At 40.6% G+C, this 23,122-nt stretch overlaps 1 protein-coding gene across 1 annotated transcript in view; it reads right to left on the minus strand.

Annotated features, from left to right (window-relative positions):
* TRHDE (thyrotropin releasing hormone degrading enzyme) overlaps positions 1 to 23,122 on the minus strand; it is a 524,500-nt gene that overhangs the window by 25,502 nt on the left and 475,876 nt on the right. Inside the window, exon 15 of the mRNA XM_075551269.1 lies at positions 22,739 to 22,846. Coding sequence (XP_075407384.1) covers positions 22,739 to 22,846 — 108 coding nt within the window. The remainder of the gene's footprint in view (positions 1 to 22,738; positions 22,847 to 23,122) is intronic.

Genomic DNA, 23,122 nt, shown 5'->3' on the forward strand with positions numbered 1-23,122 from the left:
TGTCAGAAGGAGAACCGTTTCTTTCCGTGCAGATGCAGACCCAGACTGCCTCTTATAACTGAAGCTGGCAAGACTTCAGATCATGCACTTTGTACATGTTATCAAGATGGTCAAATCCCTGGAAACGAAATCATGCTTAGTGAACTTACTGTCTGAAGAAGCCCGAAAGGTGCTCTTGAACACTAGGTAGCTAAAGCAAATAGAAGAAATGGTGACATTAAAGAGCTGGACAAAAAATTAATAATTGTGAATATGATCTGATTGGGAAATTGTTTCAAATATAATTAGTAGAGTTAGCAAGAAGTCCAACTGTTGTAGGGTGGGTCTCAATGAAACATGAGTGATGTCCTTATTAAGAAAAAAGAGAGAGAAACAGACATACATGAACAGAGAAGGTGATCATGTGCTGACGGAGGCAGAAATTGTAGTTCTGGTCCAGAAGCCCAGGCAGGCCCTGGAACAACACAAGGTGGACATGGCTTCTTTACCTGGGCTGCAAAGAGAGCATGCCCTTGCTAATTCCTTGATTTGGGTTATTAGCTTTTGGAGGATAACATTTCTCTTGTTTTATTCTGCTCTGTTTTGGGTACTTGGGAGCTACAGGCATAGAAAAATCAATGCACTATAACCCTAGGTAGAAAGAATGTGAACGGGGTGATAAGGGTTAAATTTCTGGATGGTAATACTTCATCAAATATCATCGTCAAGGCACAAAAATATGAACAAAAATGTGACGCAAAGAACATTAAATAGAACAGGAGAACAGGAAGACATCAAAAGAAATAGAAAGACAAAGGGACCATGGGTGAGCAATGTACAGACGGACTAAAATATGTTGAGTGAAGATTACAGTGGACGGTGAGAGAGATCTACAAAAAGATACGGAACAAAGGTACGTGCATACAGAATCAGTGACTTCCCTTAAACTCTTCGCTCTCCCGGATTTATTCAAACACGCCTGTATTCATGGCGTATTTTAAACATATTCTGATAAACCTAAACCCCTGTTGTCTAATAGTTTATAACCCAGAATTCTAAGACTCTTAAAATCCACCCAGAATCATGTAGACACATATGATCTTGAAAGATATTTTGTAGCAAAAGTATAAAAATGAAGATATTTATGATGACCTATGGTATCCTAGTGAGCAGCAAAGGGTTAATATAAAGAACCCTAAAAACGCACACAATTTAAAACTTGAAAGGTAATGACAGACACATCTCAACATAGAGCCCTGAGCTAAAGAAAGGGGTGCTGGTGGCAGGTGGCTAGCACGAGTTTAGTGGCTAACCAAAAGGTGGGTGCTTGGACCCATCAGGCCCTCCACTGGAGAAAAATGCATAGCTTTGAGACCCTTCTGCAATTCCATCTGGGAAAACGCATAGCTTTGAGACCCTTCAGCAATTCTACTCTGGAAAAATGCAAAGCTTTGAGGCACTTCGGCAATTCTACTGTGGAAAAATGCACAGCTTTGAGACCCTTCTGGGGCAATTCTATTCTGCGCTTTGGGCTGAGAGCGAGACAGGATCAACTGGACTTCAATGTCTGTGTGTGTGAGTGTCTATATGTGTGTGTGTGTGATGAAAATGTGATAAATTGTTTCCTGATTATCTATTACCTATTTCTAATGGCATTTAAATTCATCTTCCTTACATATCCTGATCCATGATTATTTAAGCTTCTTTCCCCCCCAACTCTGGTCAAAGACCTGCTAGGATATGAAGTCTAAATTTATCACAAAAATAATGACACGGTCTGAATCACATTAGTTAGGAATCAGTAATTTAGGTTAACTGCTAAGATGGAAGATAAATGATTGGAATGACAGATACAAAAGGACATAAACACAGTTCTCATTCGAATCAGCACTCGGGCCTGAGCACCTGCAAATGCCATTGCGTTGTGTTGGGCTCCATCTGGACAAAATGTTTGCTGCCCCAATCGGTAGTAACAGTCATCGTCTTCTGTACTCGTTAAACAAAGGTTGAAAATTACACAGATTTATCATATCCATCAAAGGTGCTACATCTATAAACACGAAGGTTCTGAGAAAACATGGTTTACCTTCATCTCTACTGCGCTGACAAGGTCACTGGGGTTAAAGACGCTGATTCTCTGGACTGGAGGACCATCGCAATTTGGTTAATTTTGTTATGCATGTAATCACAAAGCTGTCATGAATAGGAGATGAGCAATGTATTTTTTTTCCTGAATGGACAAGTCTCCAACCAAAACTTTATTTTGGCCAAAACAAATTTTACTATATATATGTTAATGCCTGAATGTGGGATGTTTGTATTTTCCAAAGTGTAAGTCTACAACTACAAGTTACAGACACACACACAAAAATGTTACACTGCATACAAAAATGCTACCATTTAAAAAATGGAGAATATTTTTAGTCTTATAAAACTGGAAATTGTTACTGCTTCACTGAAATAGTTTTTGGACACATCTGCTATCTTTCAATGTGAAAAAGTAGAGAAATCCATGATAAAATGTGTCTGTGTGTATTTAAAGGATGAAGAATTAGGATAATTAAATTTGATAAAGGATACTCAGTTAAAAATAGTTATGAAGCATTTACACCTGTCATATGGGAAATGATCAAAAACAAAACTTAGTGGGACTATCACTGGGAAAAAGGAGACTACCACGCATGAATGAAAACATTGGAAAATAGGCTCACGAGATCAGGTATCAGGCATCAAGAAACAAAAAATCATGTCATTGTAAATGAGGGCGAGTACAGAGTGGAGACTCAAGCTCATTGGTAGGCAACTGGACACCCCTTACAGAAGGGTTGTGGGGAGGATATAAGCCAGTCAGGGTGCAGGGTAGCAATGATGAAACATATAACTTTCCTCTAGTTTTTAAGTGCTTCCTCCCCCCCTCCACTATCATGATCCCAATTCTACCTTAAAAACTGGGCTAGACCAGAGGATGTACATTGGTACAGAGAGCAACAGGAAATACAGGGAACCCAGGACAGATGACCCCTTCAGGACCATTGGTGAGAGTGACGATGTCTGAAGGGTGGAGGGAAGGTGGGGTAGAAAGGGGGGACCGATTACAAGGATCTATGCATAGCCTCCTCCCTGGGGGAGGGACAGCAGAGAAGTGGGCAAGGGGAGATGTCAAACAGTGTAACATGATAAAATAATAATAATTTATGAATGATGAAGGGTTCATGAGGGAGGGGTAAAGAGGAGGAAGGGGGAAAATGAGGAGCTGATATTAAGGGCTCAAGTAGAAAGCAAATGTTTTAAGAATGATGAGGAAACAAATGTATAAATGTGCTTGACACAATGGGTGTATGTATAGATTGTGATAAGAATTATAGGAGCCCCCAATAAAATGATTTTTAATAGGCTAAATAAAGTGTTCTGCAGTGACTAAAAAGAGACTATATAACTAAGGTAAACTATACTTCAAGAGAGTCCATACCATTTGTTATTTTGTGGAACAACTGACAAACCTGACATGTGTACCTGTATACGTAACTGGCAGGTACTGGCTGTAGCACCACATGTTCGGGGCATGAATAAGACCCCAGAACGCATTGACTCTCTACCCTGCAGTATATTTTGGATGAATTAATCAAGGTTTATTTACATGTGGAAATTAAATAGAAATGACTTCATTGTTCCCATTTGAATCTATTTTATTTATAAAAATAATTTAACGTATTAGAAAGAAAAGGAAGGAACTCCTAAATCTGGAAAATGAGGACATGTTATTTGTTGTCTGATGTAGGGCTCGCCTCCGTGTTGCAGATGTTTAACATAGTCTGCTGCTCGTCAAGTGCTGGAAGTCAGTGTTCCTCTGGAAGTACTTCCTGGAGGCCCGGTGGGCACAGGTCTGTTAGGACGCACACGTGGTCACCGTGAGCCAGACTTAACTCAAAGGCAAGTGATGGTAGTGGGAGCGAGCGATTTAAGGATGTATATTATCTTCAAGTCATGACACACATTTGTGTTTTCTTTTTCCTATACAAATTTATATACGTCAGGGATCTAGCCTCATTTTCTGGATTAAAATCTTAAAAGCAAGAGTATAGTAAAGTCAGAAAAAGCTAAAACTTATCTCACAATCAGTAGAAAACCCTGAGATTTTATCTAACAAAGCAAAACAATCCAGATTGTTAATTACAATACCAAGATTTTAACGTAAGGCAGTTATTGTCAATTTCAACTTTCTCACTGTTTAAACACTTTCTGAGATACAAATCACAGCAATAATATTTGACACCAATGGACCATTCCTCACTCAAATCACCACGATATTAAGTCTTTTAACACTATGAGGTAAGATTAACATGAATGATTTTATTCTGTTTTGTAGATAAATAAATTAGATAAAGTGAATTATATGCATAGGACTTATCCAAAGCTTTAATCACAAGAAGAAAAAGAAACAAAAGGAATTTCCTGGTGCTGAAGGAATCCCCTCAACGGTAATGAAAATGCTTATTCTATTTGGGGAAAAGGCAGAGGAAATCGTTATGTAACATATAGTCAATGAATCTGAATCCTTCAGTAGAATCTATTTCCTGTGAATAATGTGGAATATTTTAAAAGGTGAAAATATGCTTGGCTGTTCAGCTCTGGCTTAATCAACAGTGGTTTTGACTATTGCAAATGTAATCAGCAAGGTTCCCGAAGCAGTTCGTGTAAATCTATATTCACTTAGTACTGTCACCGTGATAAACATGGAGAAAGCTAGAGTTATTCTATAACTAATCAATAGGCATATCTTTTGATAGATGATAGTGAACAAAATTTCAACAGCAACATGCCTGAAATTGGTATATTAGGCAAGAAATGCTAGTAGGATAGGAAAATTACTATCGGCCCAAATGGAATAAAAAGCAATAACACTAAGAAGGAAAACACATGAATTAAATCAAGTTACCTTCAAAAGGCAAATTCTATAAAACTTAAGGTATCTTGAAAAGTACTATCGACTATTTGCCTCTACATGGCTATTCATATATTTTATTTGAGGTAAAAATGTTAGGAGGAAAATCCAATGTGTTTGGAGAAAAAAAATCAAGTTTATTCTTATTTCTGTACTTAGAAATATAAAATAACTAAAGCATTTAGATTAAAAACTGAATTTGACTAAATGAAAATGGAGAAAAATATGCACTAACTGGGGTTATATTAGCTCTACAGGCAATTAAATTTTCTGCTACACCAAATGTAAATTGAAAACACATTCAGATTAGTAACAATCTCAGTTAGGTCATTCAATTCAAATATCTACATCAAGAAGGGCTCAACTGAGTTAGTATGTACTGAAATATATAATATCAATCAAAAAGTTATACTTCCATTGTGTTCCCAGAGAAGATTGAAGTAACAAGAATAACAAAGTCCTTTTTTATATTCAGGTTAGCTACTACTTAATTAATTGTTATACAGACTTATTTTTATACAAATGATGAGTCAGGAATCATTATTGAATATAAAAGAAGTTTGAAAGAATAATTTATATAGCATAGATTCTGATCACACGCATACTACATTCATATGTTATTTTGCTTATACATTGCTTTTCTAAAATCCTTCTGTTTCATAAGCCACTATAAGAATGAAGATCCTTTCTAGCTTTGATGAGGATGATCAATTAACTGGGATATTTGCTATTCTTGTCAAATAAAAACAAAACAGACTATGGAAAAAGAAAAAGAAACTTAACAGAACATTCAAAGGATGTTCTTGGGTCAGATTCTGTTCAGTCAACCAAACTTTGTAAAGATTGCAAAACTTGAGATTCCAAACCTTGAGAAATGATATTGAGGAAGATCATTGTGACACCGCTACACTTTCCATTTAACACCTTCTTTGCCCCTATGTCTAGGAGCCTTCCTGGTGCTTTCTCGGAAAGACTGTATCGCTAACCATAGGTTGGTGGTTCAAACCCACCAGCTGTTCCAAGGGAAACCAGAGAAGGCTATCTGCTCTTATACAGATTTATAACCAGAAGCACTCCTCTCTGCCAAGAAACCTGGACGTCAGTTACCTGATGGCCAAGCAACTGGAAGAGATCTACCTTGTACTCATTCCTCAAACAGGGGTCTCAACAAAATTAGAAAATTGTTGAACAACTCATTAATATTATATGCAAGCAAAGATTTGCTAAACGTCATTCAACAACTGTTTCAGCAGTATATCAACAGGGAGCTGCCAGAAATTCAGTCCGGATTCAGAAGAGGAGGACATGGAATAAAGGATACCATTGCTGATGCCAGCTAGATCTTGGCTAAAAGCAGAGAATATTGGAAAGATGTGTCTGTTTTTTTTGACTATGCAAAGCTATTTGACTGTGTGGATCATAACAAATTATGAATAACATTGAAAAGAGTAAAAATTCCAGAATACTTGTGCTAATATAGAACCTGGACATGAACAAAGAGACTGTAATTAGAACAAAACAAGGAATTACTGAATGGTTTAAAATCAGGGTAGGTGTGTGTCAGGGCTGGCCTCGGGATTGGATGAAATAACGACTAACAACCTGTGATGTGCAGGTGACATAACTCCCTTGCTAAAGAGAGGAGGACTTGAAGCATTTGCTGATGAAGATCAAGGAGTGTAGACTTTAGATTACAACTCAATATAAAGAAACTGAAAATGCATGCAGCCAGTCCAACAGATAATCATCATAACCAAGAGACAAATCATTGAAGTAAGGAATTTCATCTTGCTTGGATTCATTATCAACACTCACGGAAGCAGCAGTCAGAGGATGCATTGCAGTGGGTAAATCTGCTGCCCAAGGGCAAAACATCACCCGTGTTTGCTGCGGTGGAAGGGCAGGAAAAAGAAGGAGGACTCTCCATGAGATGAATCGGCAACAAAGACCTCCAACAATTGTGAAGCTGCTGCAAGCTCGCGTATGCTTTGTTGTGCTGCCCTACACAAGGGCGACTACAAGTCCAAACCAACTTGATAGCACCTAACAATAACAGCAACATCGATCAGAATGGACTTGATAGCAAGGGGATTTGTCAACTCTCCCCTGCCCCCTCCCACCCAGACTAGGGACCTTGTATCTCACTTGTAGCTATCAGGTGGTCATCACTCTGCTGGATCTTCAACCTTGCTAACAGGTCATGTAACCATTGTCTTGCAGACCCCTCTTTTAGATACTCTTCAAGTTGCAATCTTGCATTATTTGTATGGCACTTGATTGACCCAATCTATGCTCAGGCTGTATGCTTTCGGAAGACCTGAACTTGCCCTTTTGACCTATAGTTGGATCCCTTGTGCTTTCTAGCAGGGGAAAGAAGAAACTCAGAGTACATTTTGCTGATTAATGAAGTGAGTTAGAATTAAAACAGATGATAATTATTAAACTTTTTATGATCAAAGCAATGCCGCATTTTAGAAATATGACATAAGGAGGACATATAAAATGCTCATAAGCAGTTATCTCATGATCCCAATGCAGACGGGTCAATTTGACTGCTCGGCATCCCTGCGGGCAGCGTAAGGAGGAACACAGCCCGGCTGTGAAGGCATTCTCTTTAGCCTTAAAGATAAGGTGAGTGGTGGCATCCGTTCTGACGTGTGGAAGCCCAGGTGCTGAGCAGTAGAACTGTACTTCCTACACCTTTCTGCCAGAGGTTCCTGTGGGTAGGTTCAAACCACCCACTTTTGGCCCAGCAGTTAGGAACTTTAAGCTTTGAGCCACCCAGAAAGTCTTCCTAAGGGCACTGCCTGGGGCTATGAAGTCTCAGTGACACGGATGGTTTTGTTAATCCACATAATCATACTAGAGGCTTCCTTACCACTCTCTGCTTTGACGAACCTTATGAGCAAGTTCGAAGGCTCTGTGCTGGGGTTATACAGCCACAACTATTGAGTATAAATCCCTAAGACAGAAAGATGTAAGAGAAAGAAGGCGATTATTGTTTACGTTTTATTCCTCCCCTACATATAATGCAAGTATATACGTACGTATGTATGTAAAATGCTTTGCAGGGCAATGAGTGGTTTAATTTGGCTCTTCCAGGCATAGTGAAGGTGGGAGACATGATTCAACTCTGAGTCCCTGTCATTCTGGCAGCTATAAAGTAAGCCATCTCAGAAGCGAGGGCCTGGGGTGGAGTTCCTCCTCTGAGCCCTGAAATCCCCGCGCAGTGAACCTCTTTGATTCAGGAGACACCTCTGACACCAGAGGAGCAGCGGCAACAAAACTAGGAGTCAGAGCATGAGACAGGACCTTGGACTCGCCAGTCACAGAGCAAGTGAAGCTCGGTGCTTTGGGACGGCGTACTGTCTTATGGGGAGGGGGTTGGTGCCTCTGGGCACTTAGATCAGGGAGCTGAATTTGCTGAACCACAGAGCCGAAGCAGAGTGCCTCTGAGCAGAGGCTTATACATGAGTGGCATGCCCTTTGGGCATTTATTAGAAGTCTTAGAGGAACTTTGTAACATGTCTTGAGTGAACAACTGAATTTTTGCCTACTAACTTCCATAATAAACCCCTGGATTACGAGCATTGTCTGTGTGTTCTGTGTGGTTATTGCACTTAATTATAGAACATTGTTGCAAGAGTAGACAGTGCTATGGGAGACAGAGAGCACTCAAGTTCTGCATTGGGAGCAATCACTGAAAATACTTTTAAAATCCATACTAACAATATTAAAGTATATTACTGACTATTTTTCCTCCTCAATTTCAATAGGACTGTTATGAAGAATGTTTAAGGTGGAATTTTCTTGCAGGGTAAAATAACAAGGGGTAGTTAATTAGCTATTAACAGAGCTCCCTACTGTGTGTTACACAAAGAAAGGAACCAGACCAACAATATTAGAGTGTGGCATGAAGTACTACTCCACATGCTACTAAAAATATGAATGACTAAAGTGCATTTAATCAGCTTTACAATATTTAATATAATTCATTAATAAAATATCCATATTTATAGAAACCTGCCTAAGACTTCAAACTTTTAAGTAAATAATATTTGATACTCTGCCCTCCTCCAAGAGAAAAAAAAAACAAAGAAATGAAAGGTAGTTCTTATTTTAAATAAAGGTAGACTGCAAGACAAAGCAAAATGTTATAAATAAAAGTGCAAGGACCTATAGTTAGAACACCAGAAGGGAAGAGCATGCTCAGCATCTCTGAAACTGAAAGAACTCAGGAAAATGTCAAGCCTCAAATTATACTTTTGAAGGATTTTACAGGCAAAACTTTGAATGATGCAGGAAACATCAAGAGAAGGCAGAAAGAATATGCTGAGGCACTGTACCAGAAAGAACAAGTGGACAGTCCACCGTTTCAGGAGGTAGCCTATGACAAGACCCAATGGTGCTGAAAGTAGTTCAAGCTGCACTGAATACCGTAGTGAGAAACAAGCCTGTAGGAATTGATGGGACACCTATTGAAATATTTCAGAAAACTTAAGAGGAAGCACTGGAGGCACTCACTGGTCTATGCCAGGAAATTTGCAAGACAGTTTTTTGACCAACTGACTGAAAGAGATTCATGTGTGTGCCCATTGCTATGGAAGATGACTCAAGAGAATGCTCAAACTAGAGAAAGTTATCATTGATGTTACAGACAAGTAAATTTTTATATAAGATTATCCAACAATGGTTACAGCAGGACATTGATAGGGAACTTCTAGAAGTTCAGGCCAGACTCAGAGGAGGATGTGGACCAAAAGCTATCATTGCTGATGTCAGATGGATATTGCTCAAAGACAAAAAAATGTTTATTTGTGTTTCTTTGACAGTGAAAAAGCATTCAATTGTGTTACCCTAAGAAACTGCAGCTAACCTTGAGAAGAACGGGGATTCAGAACACTTGATTGTGCTCCTTTGGCGCTTGTCCGTGGCTCAAGAGGCAGTTGTATGAACAGAACAAAGGAATGCTGCCTAGCTTAACATCAGGAAAGGTGTACATCCGGGTTGTAACCTCTCACCATGCTTGTTCAATCTAGATGGAGATGAAACCATCAGAGAAATGGACTGGCAGGAAGAAAGCAACACCGAGATTGCAATGTACCAGCATGAAGCAATGAGCCATCTGCAGTAGACAGATGAAGACCCTTGCTTGCTGAAGAGAGGAGATACTTTCTGAAGAAAATCCAAGATGGTAGCCTTTGGAATAGACTATAACTCAATGTAAGGCAGACCACAATCATCATAACTAGACCAACAGATACAATTATAATAAATGGAGGAAAATGTTGTCAAGGATTTTCTTATTTGGATCCGTAATCAAAGCTTATGAAAGCAGCAATTAAGAGATCAATAGACTTACTGTATTAGGTAAATCTGCTGTACAAGATCTCTTTAGAGTATTGAAAAGTAAGGATGTTTCTTTGAACATTAAAATGTGCCAGACTGAAGCTATGGTATTCTCCACTGTATTATATTCCTGTGAAAGTTGAACCTTGAGTTCATTGAGGCACAGTTCACAATCGTAAGGAGTTGGAAACAACCCAAATTTCCATCAATGGACAAACAGATTAAGAAACTGTGGTACATACATACAATGGGGTACTACACATCCCTAAAAAGCAGTGATGAACGCATGAAGCACACTACCACTTGGGAAGATCTGGAAGGAAATCATGCTAAGCAAAGTAAGCCAAGCACAAAAGGACAAGCACAACAGAAGTTTACTGAGATAAGCTTTAAAAAAATGTAAAAGGGGCATAGGGGAAAATCTACTATATACACACATCCATTCCTGGGGTGAAGTCCAGGTACTATGCCAGGGACCAGATCCAATCCAGGGATACATATGGGAGCCATCTTAAAAGGAGGGGAAAAGAGAGAGAGAAAAAAAAACACACATGGGTAGCAGAGGAACAGTGCACTAACCCACCCAAGGGGAGGGTGTTGCTTATATCTCCACAGGATAGGGAGAGAGGGACCAGATTTCAAAACCGGTGCCAAGATGTGAATGCAATGTACCAGCATGAAGCAGTGAACCAACAAACAAGGAGGCCGGCTCCTCCCCAATCCCAACTATGTGGACACCCCTCCCCGAGCCTCTCCCCCTCTCCCACCCCAAGAAAAAGAATGCACTTCAGAGGACAGCGCTAAGCTACAGCTCAGGGAGAGGGACTCTTCTGATCTGGAGCACATGAAGAGGGATGGAGAGAAAATAGAACACTTCCTGGCCCAACAAGCCCCAAGGACGATGGTCCAGCCTTGGAGCAGCGAATGCACCGAGAAGACCATAGGACCAGTCCCACAACTAGGCACAACTTCCCTCACTGACCCATAGTGCTACGGAAGACAACAATGGAGACACAGTGTGGGAATTGTAACAGATCTGACCACACCACCCTGAGGCAAACAGTTAGGGCATTCAACAGAGCAGCAAGGGGAACAAAGCAATGAAATCCCAGGGAATACCAAAAATAGACTTGGGGGGAGGGGTGTGGCACCCCATCAGACTCGACCAACCAGAAAACATCCCTAAAGTTCAACAAACAGACCTGGAATTATTTAAAGGCTTTTCTTTTTTTTTTTGTCATTGGTTTTTTGTTTAATTTTGTTGCTTTGTTTTGCTCTGTCTTGTTTTTCTGTTTATTATTGTTTCTGCATGTCTATCTAGATAAGAGAGAAAGGATAAACAATCCAGAGGAGAAAACAAAGGGCCCAACAGTTTTGGGGCAACATGGGAGAAGGAGATGCAGGGAAAGAAGGGTTAGTGTCTACCAAACCAGGAATAAGGGAACAACAAGTGATATAAAACCGATTGTGAGAGTGAAGAATGCCTAGTAGGGGCTTGATCAAGGGCAATGTAGCTGAGAGGAATTACAGAAATCTGAATGAAGGCTGAACATGATAGTGGAACAAGAGAAAAGTAAAAGGAAATAGAGGAAAGAACTAGACATTTATAGAGATCTAAATATAGACATGTACATATGTAAATATATTTATATATAATAATAGAGATAGATATGTACATAAATTTATATGTTAAGTACAAGGTAGCAGATGGACATTAGACCTCTACTCAAGTACTCCCTCAATACAAGAATACTTTGTTCTAATAACCTGGCATTCTGTAATTCTCACCTCCTTGGCAGGATCGCTGAAGACAAAATGGGTGCATAAGCAAATGTGGTGAAGAAAGCTGATGGTGTTAGGCTATCAAAGATACAGTATCTGGAGTCTTAAAGGCTTGAAGATAAACAAGTGGCCATTTAGCTGAGAAGCAACATAGCCCATATGGAAGAAGCACACCAGCCTGTGTTATCATAAGGTGTTGATGGGATCAGATATTAGGCATTAAAGACCCAGAACAAAAAAATCATATCGACGTGAATGAGAAGGAGGGCAGAGTGGAGACCCAAAGCCTATCTGTGAACAACTGGACATTCCCCCTACAGAAGGGTTACAAGGAAGAGATGAGCCAGTCAGGGTGCAGTATAGCACTGAAGAAACATAATTTTCCTCTAGTTCTTTAATGCTTCCCCACCCCTTCCCTGACTATCATGACCTCAATTCTACTCTACAAATCTGGCTAGACCAGAACACGTACACTGGTACAGATAGGAACTGGAAACACAGGGAATTCAGGAAAGATAAACCCCGCAGGACCAATAATGAGAGTAATGATACCAGGAGGGTAAGGAGAAGGTGGGGGAAGAGAAGGGGAAGCAATTACATGACCTACATATAACCCCTTCTCAGGTGAATGGACAACAGAAAAGTGGGTGAAGCAACACCGTAGTTGATGTAAGACATGGGGGAAAAAAAGATAAATTATCCAGGGTTTATCGGGGGAGGGGGAAGGAGAAAAAAAAGAGCTGATATCAAGAACTCTAGTAGAAATAAAATGTTTGAGAATGATGATGGCAACAAATGAGCTTGACACAATGGATGGATATATGCATTACAATAAGAGCTGCAAGAGCTCCCAATAAAATGATTTTTTTAAAAAGGAAGGAAGTTGGACATTGAATAAGGAAGACGGTACAAGAACCAATGCGTTTGAATTGTGGTGCTGGAGAAGAATATTAAAAGTACCGTAAACAGATAAAAGGACAAATAGATCTGTATAGGAAGAAGTAAGGCCAGAGTATTCCTTAGAGGCAAGGAAAACAAATTCATAAACACACATGTGTGTATAAGGACGAGGTTTATATACAAGAGCAAGTGAACATTGAGAAAGCATCCCGACCCAGTTGTCTTAGCCCATAAGTCTGATATTAGCCCATATATCTGATACCAATCTATAAGGTCCTCTTCAGACTTACGAAACACATGCAATGATGCCAAATGCAGGACGATCACAGGTCAGGGGGTACAAAGTCTTTGGATCCAGTGGCATTGTAAGCATCTTAGCACTGGCAAGGGTCTCTATGTGACTTCTCTGGATCCAGAGGGCTGAATGCATCAGGGTAGGTCCATGTGGCTTTTCTAGCTCCCAGGGCATAGTGACATGTATCTTGTCAGAAGACATCTCAGGGAATGAGCTGTATGTGAGACTGTCTCCCACCTCCAAGAGGGAATATACTGCGGTTTCCAGAATTCTCAGGAGAAGGCCATGCCCACAAAGGGGTCTCATTGACTGTCTCTGGATTGACAGGCTAGACTCCACCCCTACACTCTTAATCTTCAAATTGACACCAGATTATGCTACTACCACAGATGGCAAGACTTTGGACATATTGTCAAGACAGTCTGGTCCCTGGATAAGAACGTAATATTCGGTGTATTGGAGGGTCAGCGAAAAAGAGGCAGGCCTTCAAAGAGATGGACGGACACCATGGCTGCATCAATGGTCCCAAGCAGGGGAACAACTGTGAGGGTGGTGCAGGACTGCGTAGTGTTTCTTTCTGTTGTGCGCAGGGTCGCTATGGGTCAGCGCCAACCTGATAGCAATTGACAACATCATGGCTAAAGGGAAACTTCCGAGGCATTTCTAAGGATGAGGTGGTGTTTGGCAGTCAGTTTTCAAACCCCACGCTTCCAAATAGTCACTTGGCACAGTTCTGGAACCCCTGAGCTTTCCAAAGTTTAACGTTGCGCACATGTCAGAATCAGCTCAACAGTAACTGTCAACAATGATGCTCATGTACTGTGATTGTGTTAAGCTTGATGTGAACGCTCGTGATGAAGTGAAATTTAAAATAGGGTACTTCTATCCATTTTCCTGTGACCCCCACCAAATGATTGGGTGAGACTATTCAAACAGGTGGAGTTCCTCCATTTTCACTGCCACTCTCCTGTCTATAAGGATGAGTCATATCAGAAGCAGGAACAGAGAGAATGCCCAGGCTGTGAAGGAAGAAGGGCCATCCATGAAGAACACTAGAGATCTCTGTCTGAAGTGGCAGAGGCTTAGTACAGAGGCACCAGAAGCTGTGACTTAGGAGAGTGAAGGAGCTAGGCTGAGATCAGAGGCAGAGGCAAGCCGACCACGAGACAGAAAAGAGGAGCGGTGCTGAGACGATGGCACTGTGAGGCAGGGGCTGGAAACAAGTCTGGCTTTTTGGCCTGGGGAGGCAAAGGCCAAGGGACCATGTGAGTCAGAGGCTGAGGATGAGAGAGGTACTTGGCTGCTCACTGAGGAGAGGCATTGCTGTGGACCGATGACTGCATCCTTACTGTTTTCTGATCCTGGTCTGTAGAGACCTGTTAACTTTCCTACTAAATTTCTTCAATTATGAGAATTATCCGTGAGTTCTTTGTGGCTAGTGTAAAGGATTATTGAGCCCAATATAGAAGTAGAGAGTCATGGGAGAAACTATTGGTTCATAAAAGGCTACAAGAAGGATGGACAATGGGCATATGTCTGATCTCTGCCTCGTGGCAAGAGGCCCTGGGTGGGTGAAGACTAGATTTTTACTTCTCCCTTGTGTGGCCCATCCCAAACTTTCCAAATTCACTGCTTTCAAGTTGATTCTGACTCATAGTGACCCCACAGAACGGAGTAGAACTTCCTGGCAGTTTTCCGAGATTGAAATTCTTCATGGGAGTCACCAGCAAGGTCTAATCTTGTCTTGTTGCTGGTTTTGCACACTGAAGACTTAAAGGCAATACCTTCACTGTAGAATCAAGGGTAAAATCCTCAGCTGAGTGACTTGTCCAAAAGTACTGCTTGTTTTATGGAAACTAGGCATGGTTTTATATTTCTCGTTCCTCTCACTGACTGTTGTCTAGTGTAGGCTGATCCACATCAGGCCCGCAGTATGGGGTCCAAGCGTCGCTGTGAGTGGCTGAGGCTGTAACTGTTGATAACAGGGACTCTGGTGGCCTCGTGGTTAGCCATTGGCTGCCATCCGCAAGGTCAGCAGGGGAAATTGTCAGCAAATCTGCAGAGGAACGATGAGGCTGTCTACTCCCGTCGCGGTCTCGGAAACTCCCGCGAGAGTTCTGCGCTGTCCTACAGGCTGGCTGTGACTCAGCATCACCTTGAAGGCAGGGATGGGCAGTTTAAGGGAGTAGAAAGCCCCGTCTTTCTCCCTCAGAGTGGTTAGTGATTTCAAACCGCTGACACTGTGAATCACAGCCCAACGTGTAACCACTACGCCGCCAGTGTTCCTGACTCATGGATCACAAAATTCTTAACACACGGCCTTGGTGGCCCTGCCCGTTTTTTCATTACTGCCTTACAGTCTGTATTTACTTTGGTCAAAATGCTGGTGCCAGTGACCGAGCACTGAAGTGGCAGTTATGGCGAATGTATATAAGGACTCTACCCTGTGATGATCTGGAGTGGATCAGTGCATTGTGGGAAGACCAGAACAAGCAGTGCAAGGGGAGGGAGAAGACGACCTCCTTACAGGAAACATGGACAATAAGGTAGAATCTTGGTTTCAGAAGGACCACACATAAGCTTCCCGCCCTGATCATACACAGGTCCCAGTGCAAAGAGCCCTTTGTGTCCCTATCTTTCTGTTCTCACCCAAGGATCTCAGCTGATGAACAGTCACAAGGAAAGAGCTTATCTATTCTCTGAGATAAGAGGAGCCGCGCCTGATGGAGGGGCAGGGACCACAGATAGCAACGAATTAAGGCGAGCAAAGCAGCAGACATAATGCTTACCTGCAAGTCAGGCCACCTCTCTAAAAGTTGGAGAAAAACTAAAGCTCCCCCCACTGCTCATAATGGAGAATTCCTAAGATAATATTTTGTTTTTGTTGGTCCTTGTAAACCTAAAATCTTATAAAACTAAAAAAAAAAATCAAACGCACTGCCATGGAGTCAATGCCAGCCCAGAGCCCCCTGTGGGTTTGCTGTGGGAGCAGAGAGCCCATTCTTTCTCCCCGACTTGTGGGAGAGCTCGTGGGGGAGTTCTGAAAATCTTCTGAAAGGAGGCTATTCGAATGCGGACGCCTAGACAGTGCGAACATTTGCCCTGTTCACTCACCCAACCATTGATGTAAAAACACGTCCCGTGGCACTGCCCGCACAGGCCCCGTGACCTGCTCCTTGGAGCGAAGACAAGCAAGACACCCCCGGAGCAGTTTGCTTTGTAACATGCGGGGTTGCCAGGAGGCAGAGCCCAACGAAAGTCAGATAAATCACTGCCCTGGCACTGGGCTCACACTGGCCCTGCAGGCAGCCAGGACCACCCTCACGGCTTCCGAGGCGGGAAATCTCTGCAGGAGTAGAAAGTACCGTCTTTCTTCCTTGGAGCGGCTGGTGGTTTCCCACGGCTGACCTTGCAGGCAGCCCGGCGACAGGGTCCCACCACGCGGCCAGGGCTCCCAAAGAATCGGAACGAATGCATTCAGTGACGGTTACTGTTCATACCTCACCATTAAAAATCACATCGTCAGTATGTTAATGAAAGTTCACCCAACAGCAATAACAATCCCCATATTGATGCCCTGGGGGATTCAAAGTAAGCAGAGGGTAACTCTGAACAGTGTCAGGTATGAAATAGGCATTCTGTCATATGACTCTGATGACGTGAGTTATTGGTAATTATACCGCTCTAAATAAGGGAACTAAGGAACCTTCTTTAGAAGAACAATTCCATTGTGATCACCAGTGTCGATGACACTGGAGGCAGAAACCTTTACCCACCGCAGTCGTCCCCAAAGTGTGGCCGTTGGGGGCAACGACAACTGGTATTTCCACATGCCTCCATGTCCCGTCCCATCTACTGATCCAGGAAGTGTAGGAGTGGGGGGCGGCGCAGAATCAAGCAAGTCCTGGTAATTCTGAGATGACTTCACGTTTAAGGAACATTGGCTATGGGCATAACGTTGTTGCACATACTCATTGCAGGGAGTACTGGAGTTTGACTGTTGTTTTCTCAAACGATTTTTAAGTAAGCATATATTATTGCCACGTGATTATTTTATATACCATCACAGAATTGACTAAGACAACGTGGCAGGCTGAGGATGGAACTCGAGCTACACCACTTACGATGGTATAATCTTGGCAAATGACGTAATCCTTGTGGGCTTTTAATTTAGTAATCTGCAAAATGACATAAAATGATGAGATCTTGCACAGTCATTTCTATAAACAACTGATTGGAATAAACACTACAAAATCAAAACCTAGAGAGTAACGTTTATAAATCAAAAGAACACATGAATACGTATGAGCCAAAATTCACTGCCTTCAGTCAACACATGCATGGGCCAACAATCTTTTGATGAATCTTCATCTTTTCTCTGCCAAAGCAGTTTTCAACATTAAACCCACTGCCGTTTAGTCGACCGTAGCTTCTCACAACACTATTTCGGGTTTCTGAGTCTGTCACTTTTGTGGGGGCAGGTCGCCTTACCTTTCTGCCGTGAAGTGGCCAGTAGGTTTGAAATGCCAACCTTGCAGTTGGAAACCCAATACCAGAGTCTTGGACTAGAGTCAGCATCGACTCTAGTTCTCTTTACTTTTAAACTGTAACACCTCTTTTCCCTAATTACCCAATGGATAGGGAGCTGGTGATGCACTGGACTGCTAAGTGAAAGGTCCAGTTTCCAGAAGCACCGGGAAGCGAGGCCTAGTGCTGCCCTTGAGAAACTAAGCCACTGGAAACCTCCTGGACCACAACTCTACTCTCACACCTCTAAGGTCCTCATGAGGTGAAATAGAGTCGACTCAATTGGATAATTACAAGCTACCAGGTACTATGCTGTTTCAGAGTACTTTTTATAAATAGAGTGAAGATACCAGTCATCAATTTCTGGGATAGGTGATCTATATTACTCTCCATTAATTCTTTATATTTAATAGGCTTCAGGTTTTAAACTGTGCCTTTTAAAATTATTTTTAAAATAATACATTAGTACAAAATTAAAAGTCTGTGTTTTAGACAGGCATTTAATTTCAGGTTAAATTTATTATTCATCGAAAACCACATATTATCATATTGTGATTTCTATGTGGTTAATTGTACATCCCAATAACATTCTAATTCAGAGATTTTACATTATAATGCATCTGCTGTAATAATGTTTCCCTATATTTTACCCAGCAATACTTAGGGCTATTATTTCTTGTTAATTTGCACCAACCAGTGAAAGAAACCAATTATTGTACCTTTTGGTATGCTTTTTGTACATATAAAAATGGATATCGTCTTTTCTATGCCTTTAACATTTATTTTAGAGTGAAATTTTCAGGGCTCACCAGCTCCTCTCATAGCTCATGTTTTCAAGATCTTTTTATCATTTGTATTGTTCTCCACTGTGTGCTTGGCACTCTGTCTCGTTTCTGAAATGTGGCATTCTGCTGAACTTCGTGTCCAAATCAGAGCCTAACCAGACCTGGATGTAACACAATCCATTTTCATGCATGGCATCACCATTACAATTCCACACACTGTAACATTTGAATATTTTAACACGGATAAGAATGCTGGCTCATTCAATTTATCATCCACTGTACATCTTAAATTTTTCTCTCACATTTTCTCTCATTGCACTTTTGGGTGTCATTAGCCTCTCCTGAACTACTTTTTTTTTTTTTTTGACACCATCAATTTTCTGGAGTTTCATACCAGGGATTATACACCTGTCCCAATATATCTAGATTATGCTTCTTTGTAATGTAATGTCCACTCCACTGTCATGCAATTAATTTCAACACATAATAATCCTATAGGACAGAGTAGAACTTCCCGGTAGGACTTTCTTGTTTGTAATTGTTGTGGAAGTATATCAGCAAGTCTTTCTCCTACAGAGACCCTGACCCTGACCCTGAACCTAACCCTAACTACCCACTTCTCAGTTATTAGTAGAAAATATACCTGTATAGTATTCCTAACTTTTATGATTATGCTTTTTTACTTGTTACTTAAAAAAATAGAATTAAACAAGAAAAAATAGAGCTGACTGATGTTTTGCTTCAGGTTCATTTAAAAAGAAACAATGTCATCCCCTTCATTGATTCAATTTAAGAAAGTTGAACTCAGCATCAGCAACCAGATTCTAGTATTGCTTTACTATTAAGCTGTCATCTGAAAAACACAGATCAAACCTCTGATCTTCACTCGGAGGTGGCTCAGTGGCGCCAGTGCCCTCACTGCAGGAGGTTACCTGTATATGCTGAGATCTGTCATCTGGTCGGTTGAGCAAATCTTAGTAAACACAGTTAGTTCCACTTAGCAGGTTTACTTGCCAACTTGCAAAAGCAAGCGATGCAAGAAGATATAAAAATGATGAAGGAAATGACAAAATCACCTTCATGCATTGGGTCCAAATTTAATTATTTCATTATGAATAAATGACAGAGTTATCAAAACTGAAATGAACTGACATATCAGAAGTGATGGTTTTTCACGTTCCCAACTGAGAAATCACCAGGATTATCCAGCTAAATGTCAACTCAGGTGTATTCCACCTGCAGCCCCCAACCACCTACCTCTACCACCCCCTAGTCACGCTCATGCGTCAGAGAGCAAGTCCTCTAAAGAAGGAAGGCATTTTACACCTTGTCTCTTGCTAGTACTTGCTTTACTCATGTAGGAAAATTCTTTACTTGGAGCACTGCCTCTCTTTTTAATTTGAACTTCACTTTTTTCTTTGCTTTCCCACCTGGCACTAAGAGGTGCTCAGTACAATATTATAAAAGAGTACATTAAGAACCTGTATCTTTAAATGTAGGAAATGGTAATAGACTTAATTGTTTTCATAGAAACAGTGAAAGCAATGGTACAAGCCCAATTTTTGGTTTAAGGTAAAACTATATGATAATGTGAGTATATTCATTGAAGGGTCAAAAAGTAACCAACTCACAAGTTTTTTATAAGCTTAAAATTATATCAAGAATCTTTTTAAAAAATGAAAGTTTAAACAACAACTATCAACTCTAATAAAAGGCATGTATTGATTTTAAGTAGCTCTACATTTTATTTTTATAACCTAGTAATATATAGTTGAATTGAAGGGCATGATAAGAAATACGGAGGAAAAAACTTCATTTAACATGTTCAGGTCAAATATAATAGTTTCCAGAGACTTAGCAAAAGAATTATCACTAGGAAAATATTTTTTAAATGAAGATTTTTTTTTAGTTCTTCAGAAGACTGATGAAGCATTTAATCACTGTCATCAATTATATGATGGATCAATTGAGAGATATAATGATAAAATATTTTCCCTCATAGCTTAGTACAAGGCTCAAAATGATTAACTTAACTTAAAGGGCAAACAGAAAAATGCTAGGGGATATGAAATATTATGACAAATTACTAAATATTGCAGTGAAATATTTCCCTCAGCAACCTTTAAAACAGGATAGTTACCCTTTGAACTGGAGCCATTTAGATACTAAATTTAAACATAAGTAACTCCTGACAAGGAAAATGCCAGTTTGTTCCATAGCAGCATATAGAGACTCTGCTGTTCTCTGTGCTCATCTGGAACGAGACCTTGCCTCTGCTGTCCATGATGGTCATCCCTGACTCACCTATGAGGCACAGGCGTCATCTCGATAAAGTCCTCTGACTCCCTATCCTGCCCTTCCCTTCTGACATTAATAAACACAGAGGCCAATGACTGGAGTGGGGCATGCGTTTGTAGTTCAATGTATGAAAAAAAGGAGTATGAAAATCTTTACAAATATGCTTACAGAAAGTTTAAACACTATAGTAAGAAGATAAATGGATTTTTCTTTTATGCTTAATATTTCTTTCATTAATATTCAATTTTTTCTGAAAACAATTACATTAAATTACTTTAACCACATATTATGCACTAGTGACCTGTTGAACTGTGAAATTTTCAGATAAGATACAAGTTCAAGGTCGCTGCCAGGGATCACTGAAAGAATAAAGATCTCCTTTCCATTTGTATTTTTTAATATTCATGTTTGTTGTGCTACTTTGCTTATAACATATGCAGATAAATGTTTCTGAAAGAATAACATGGTTTTATCAAGAGCCTTAATGAGATTCCCCCAATTTAATGATTTCCTTTCATGGAATGACGGCCAAGCTATCACAACTAGAAACAAGCTGGTGCTTTGCACAAGGGTAAATAAAAATGACTGCTATAAAACCATATAAATCTCATAAAACAAAAATATCAAAATGAAATCTTTATTAATAAAATATCATAGTATAAGGCAGTTGTTGGTTCTTGACATAGTTCTACACACTTGTAAAGCCAGTGTTTCCATCTCTCTAATTCTAAGGCTTTCCCAGTCCTTTGATTTACAGCCAGTCCAAACAGCATGCTAGGTACCTGATGGGCTCAAATCATGCCCTTTTACATTCCCTTTGAAATTTGGGGACAAAGTGAAATCTCAAGGAGCAAAATCATGGCTGTTTGGTGGAAGGGGTAAATTTTCCCAAGAAAATTCTCATAATAGCCTCCTCCACCCCCAAAGAATTAGCAGGTGCATCATTCGGATGGAAAAATAATTCCTTGGGGCAAATTTCCTGGTCTTTTTTTTCACAGATGCTGTTTCCATTTTTTTTTTCAGCTTCTTCCTAATAAGTCTTTGTAATTGTTCAGTGCCCTTCTAGAAAATCTATCAGAATTACTCTTTTGGGATAAAAAGTATGAATAAACAGTTGCCATAACCTTCTGGCTGATCGCTCTGTCTTGAATTTCAATGGGTTAATAGGGCCCCGCAAAAGCCACTGCCTTGACTGGACATTTTTCTTGACTGCACCTGACTGTCCTAATGAAGGAGCCTGGTGGCCTCGTAAGGTTTGCATTGAGCAGTAGTGTAAAGGCACGGGCTACTTTGAGGGAGAATGGTCTGATGAGGCTGTCTGCTTCCATAAACATCGACCGCTGGAAAACCCAGAGTCAATTCAGCCCCAGTGACCTTGTTAGTCAGAGCAGAACTGCCCCTGTAGGTTTCCAAGACTTTAACTCTTTATAGGAATAGGAAACCCCATCTCTCTTCCACCTATAAGCTTGCTAAACGTCAGAATTGACCGATGGCAGCGAGATGTGGTTGTTATCGTTTTTGTCTCCAGTCTAATGCCTTCATGAGACTAGGGTGAGTATTCAACTTAGAGAACTCCTCTATAGCACTGATGGCAGGGACATGTTGTTTTGGATGGACCCAAGTATGCATGAGCTGAAACACTAGGAACAATACTTGTTGACTTAGCTTCATACCTGAAACATAAGGGCATAAATTAAGAAAGATAGCCTAAAACTTGAAATATATTGTTATTTTCAAGCCATTGTATTTGAAACTATGAACCAGAACAAACATCCCTTTGCTTTCTCTCTAATACTTCAGCATTGAAAATGGAATGCATCAACTGAGACTCTGAAAGCAGTTTGAAATCATCTGAGCAACACAGGACTGTTTTCAATTTACCTGTTCCTGTTGCTGGAAATCCAATCTGATATAAGTGTTGATGCCTGTTGGTGACAGTGCTTGTTACCAAAACTGCACGCCAGCATTATAACCTCTCTGCGTAGTTCTCTAGACGGCATTAAAAGGAAGAAAAATGAAATGAAACAGCAGTGTTACTGTCTGAAGAGAAAGTCGGGGCAACATTAAATAAACAGTTGGTTAGTAAAGAATGAACATAAAGATAGATGCTTTTTAGATTCTGAAATTACAAACTACTGGTGAAGAGACAATTAAGCAGAGATCTATAAAAGTCAGATCTGGAATCAGTACACAGAGGAGGGTATAAGTCCATCTCACTACTTCATTAAGGCAGAGCTCACATTAAACATGGCAAGGACACCTGGG

This window comes from Tenrec ecaudatus, chromosome 6 (genome assembly GCF_050624435.1).
Source record: "Tenrec ecaudatus isolate mTenEca1 chromosome 6, mTenEca1.hap1, whole genome shotgun sequence".
Taxonomy (NCBI): Eukaryota; Metazoa; Chordata; class Mammalia; order Afrosoricida; family Tenrecidae; genus Tenrec; species Tenrec ecaudatus.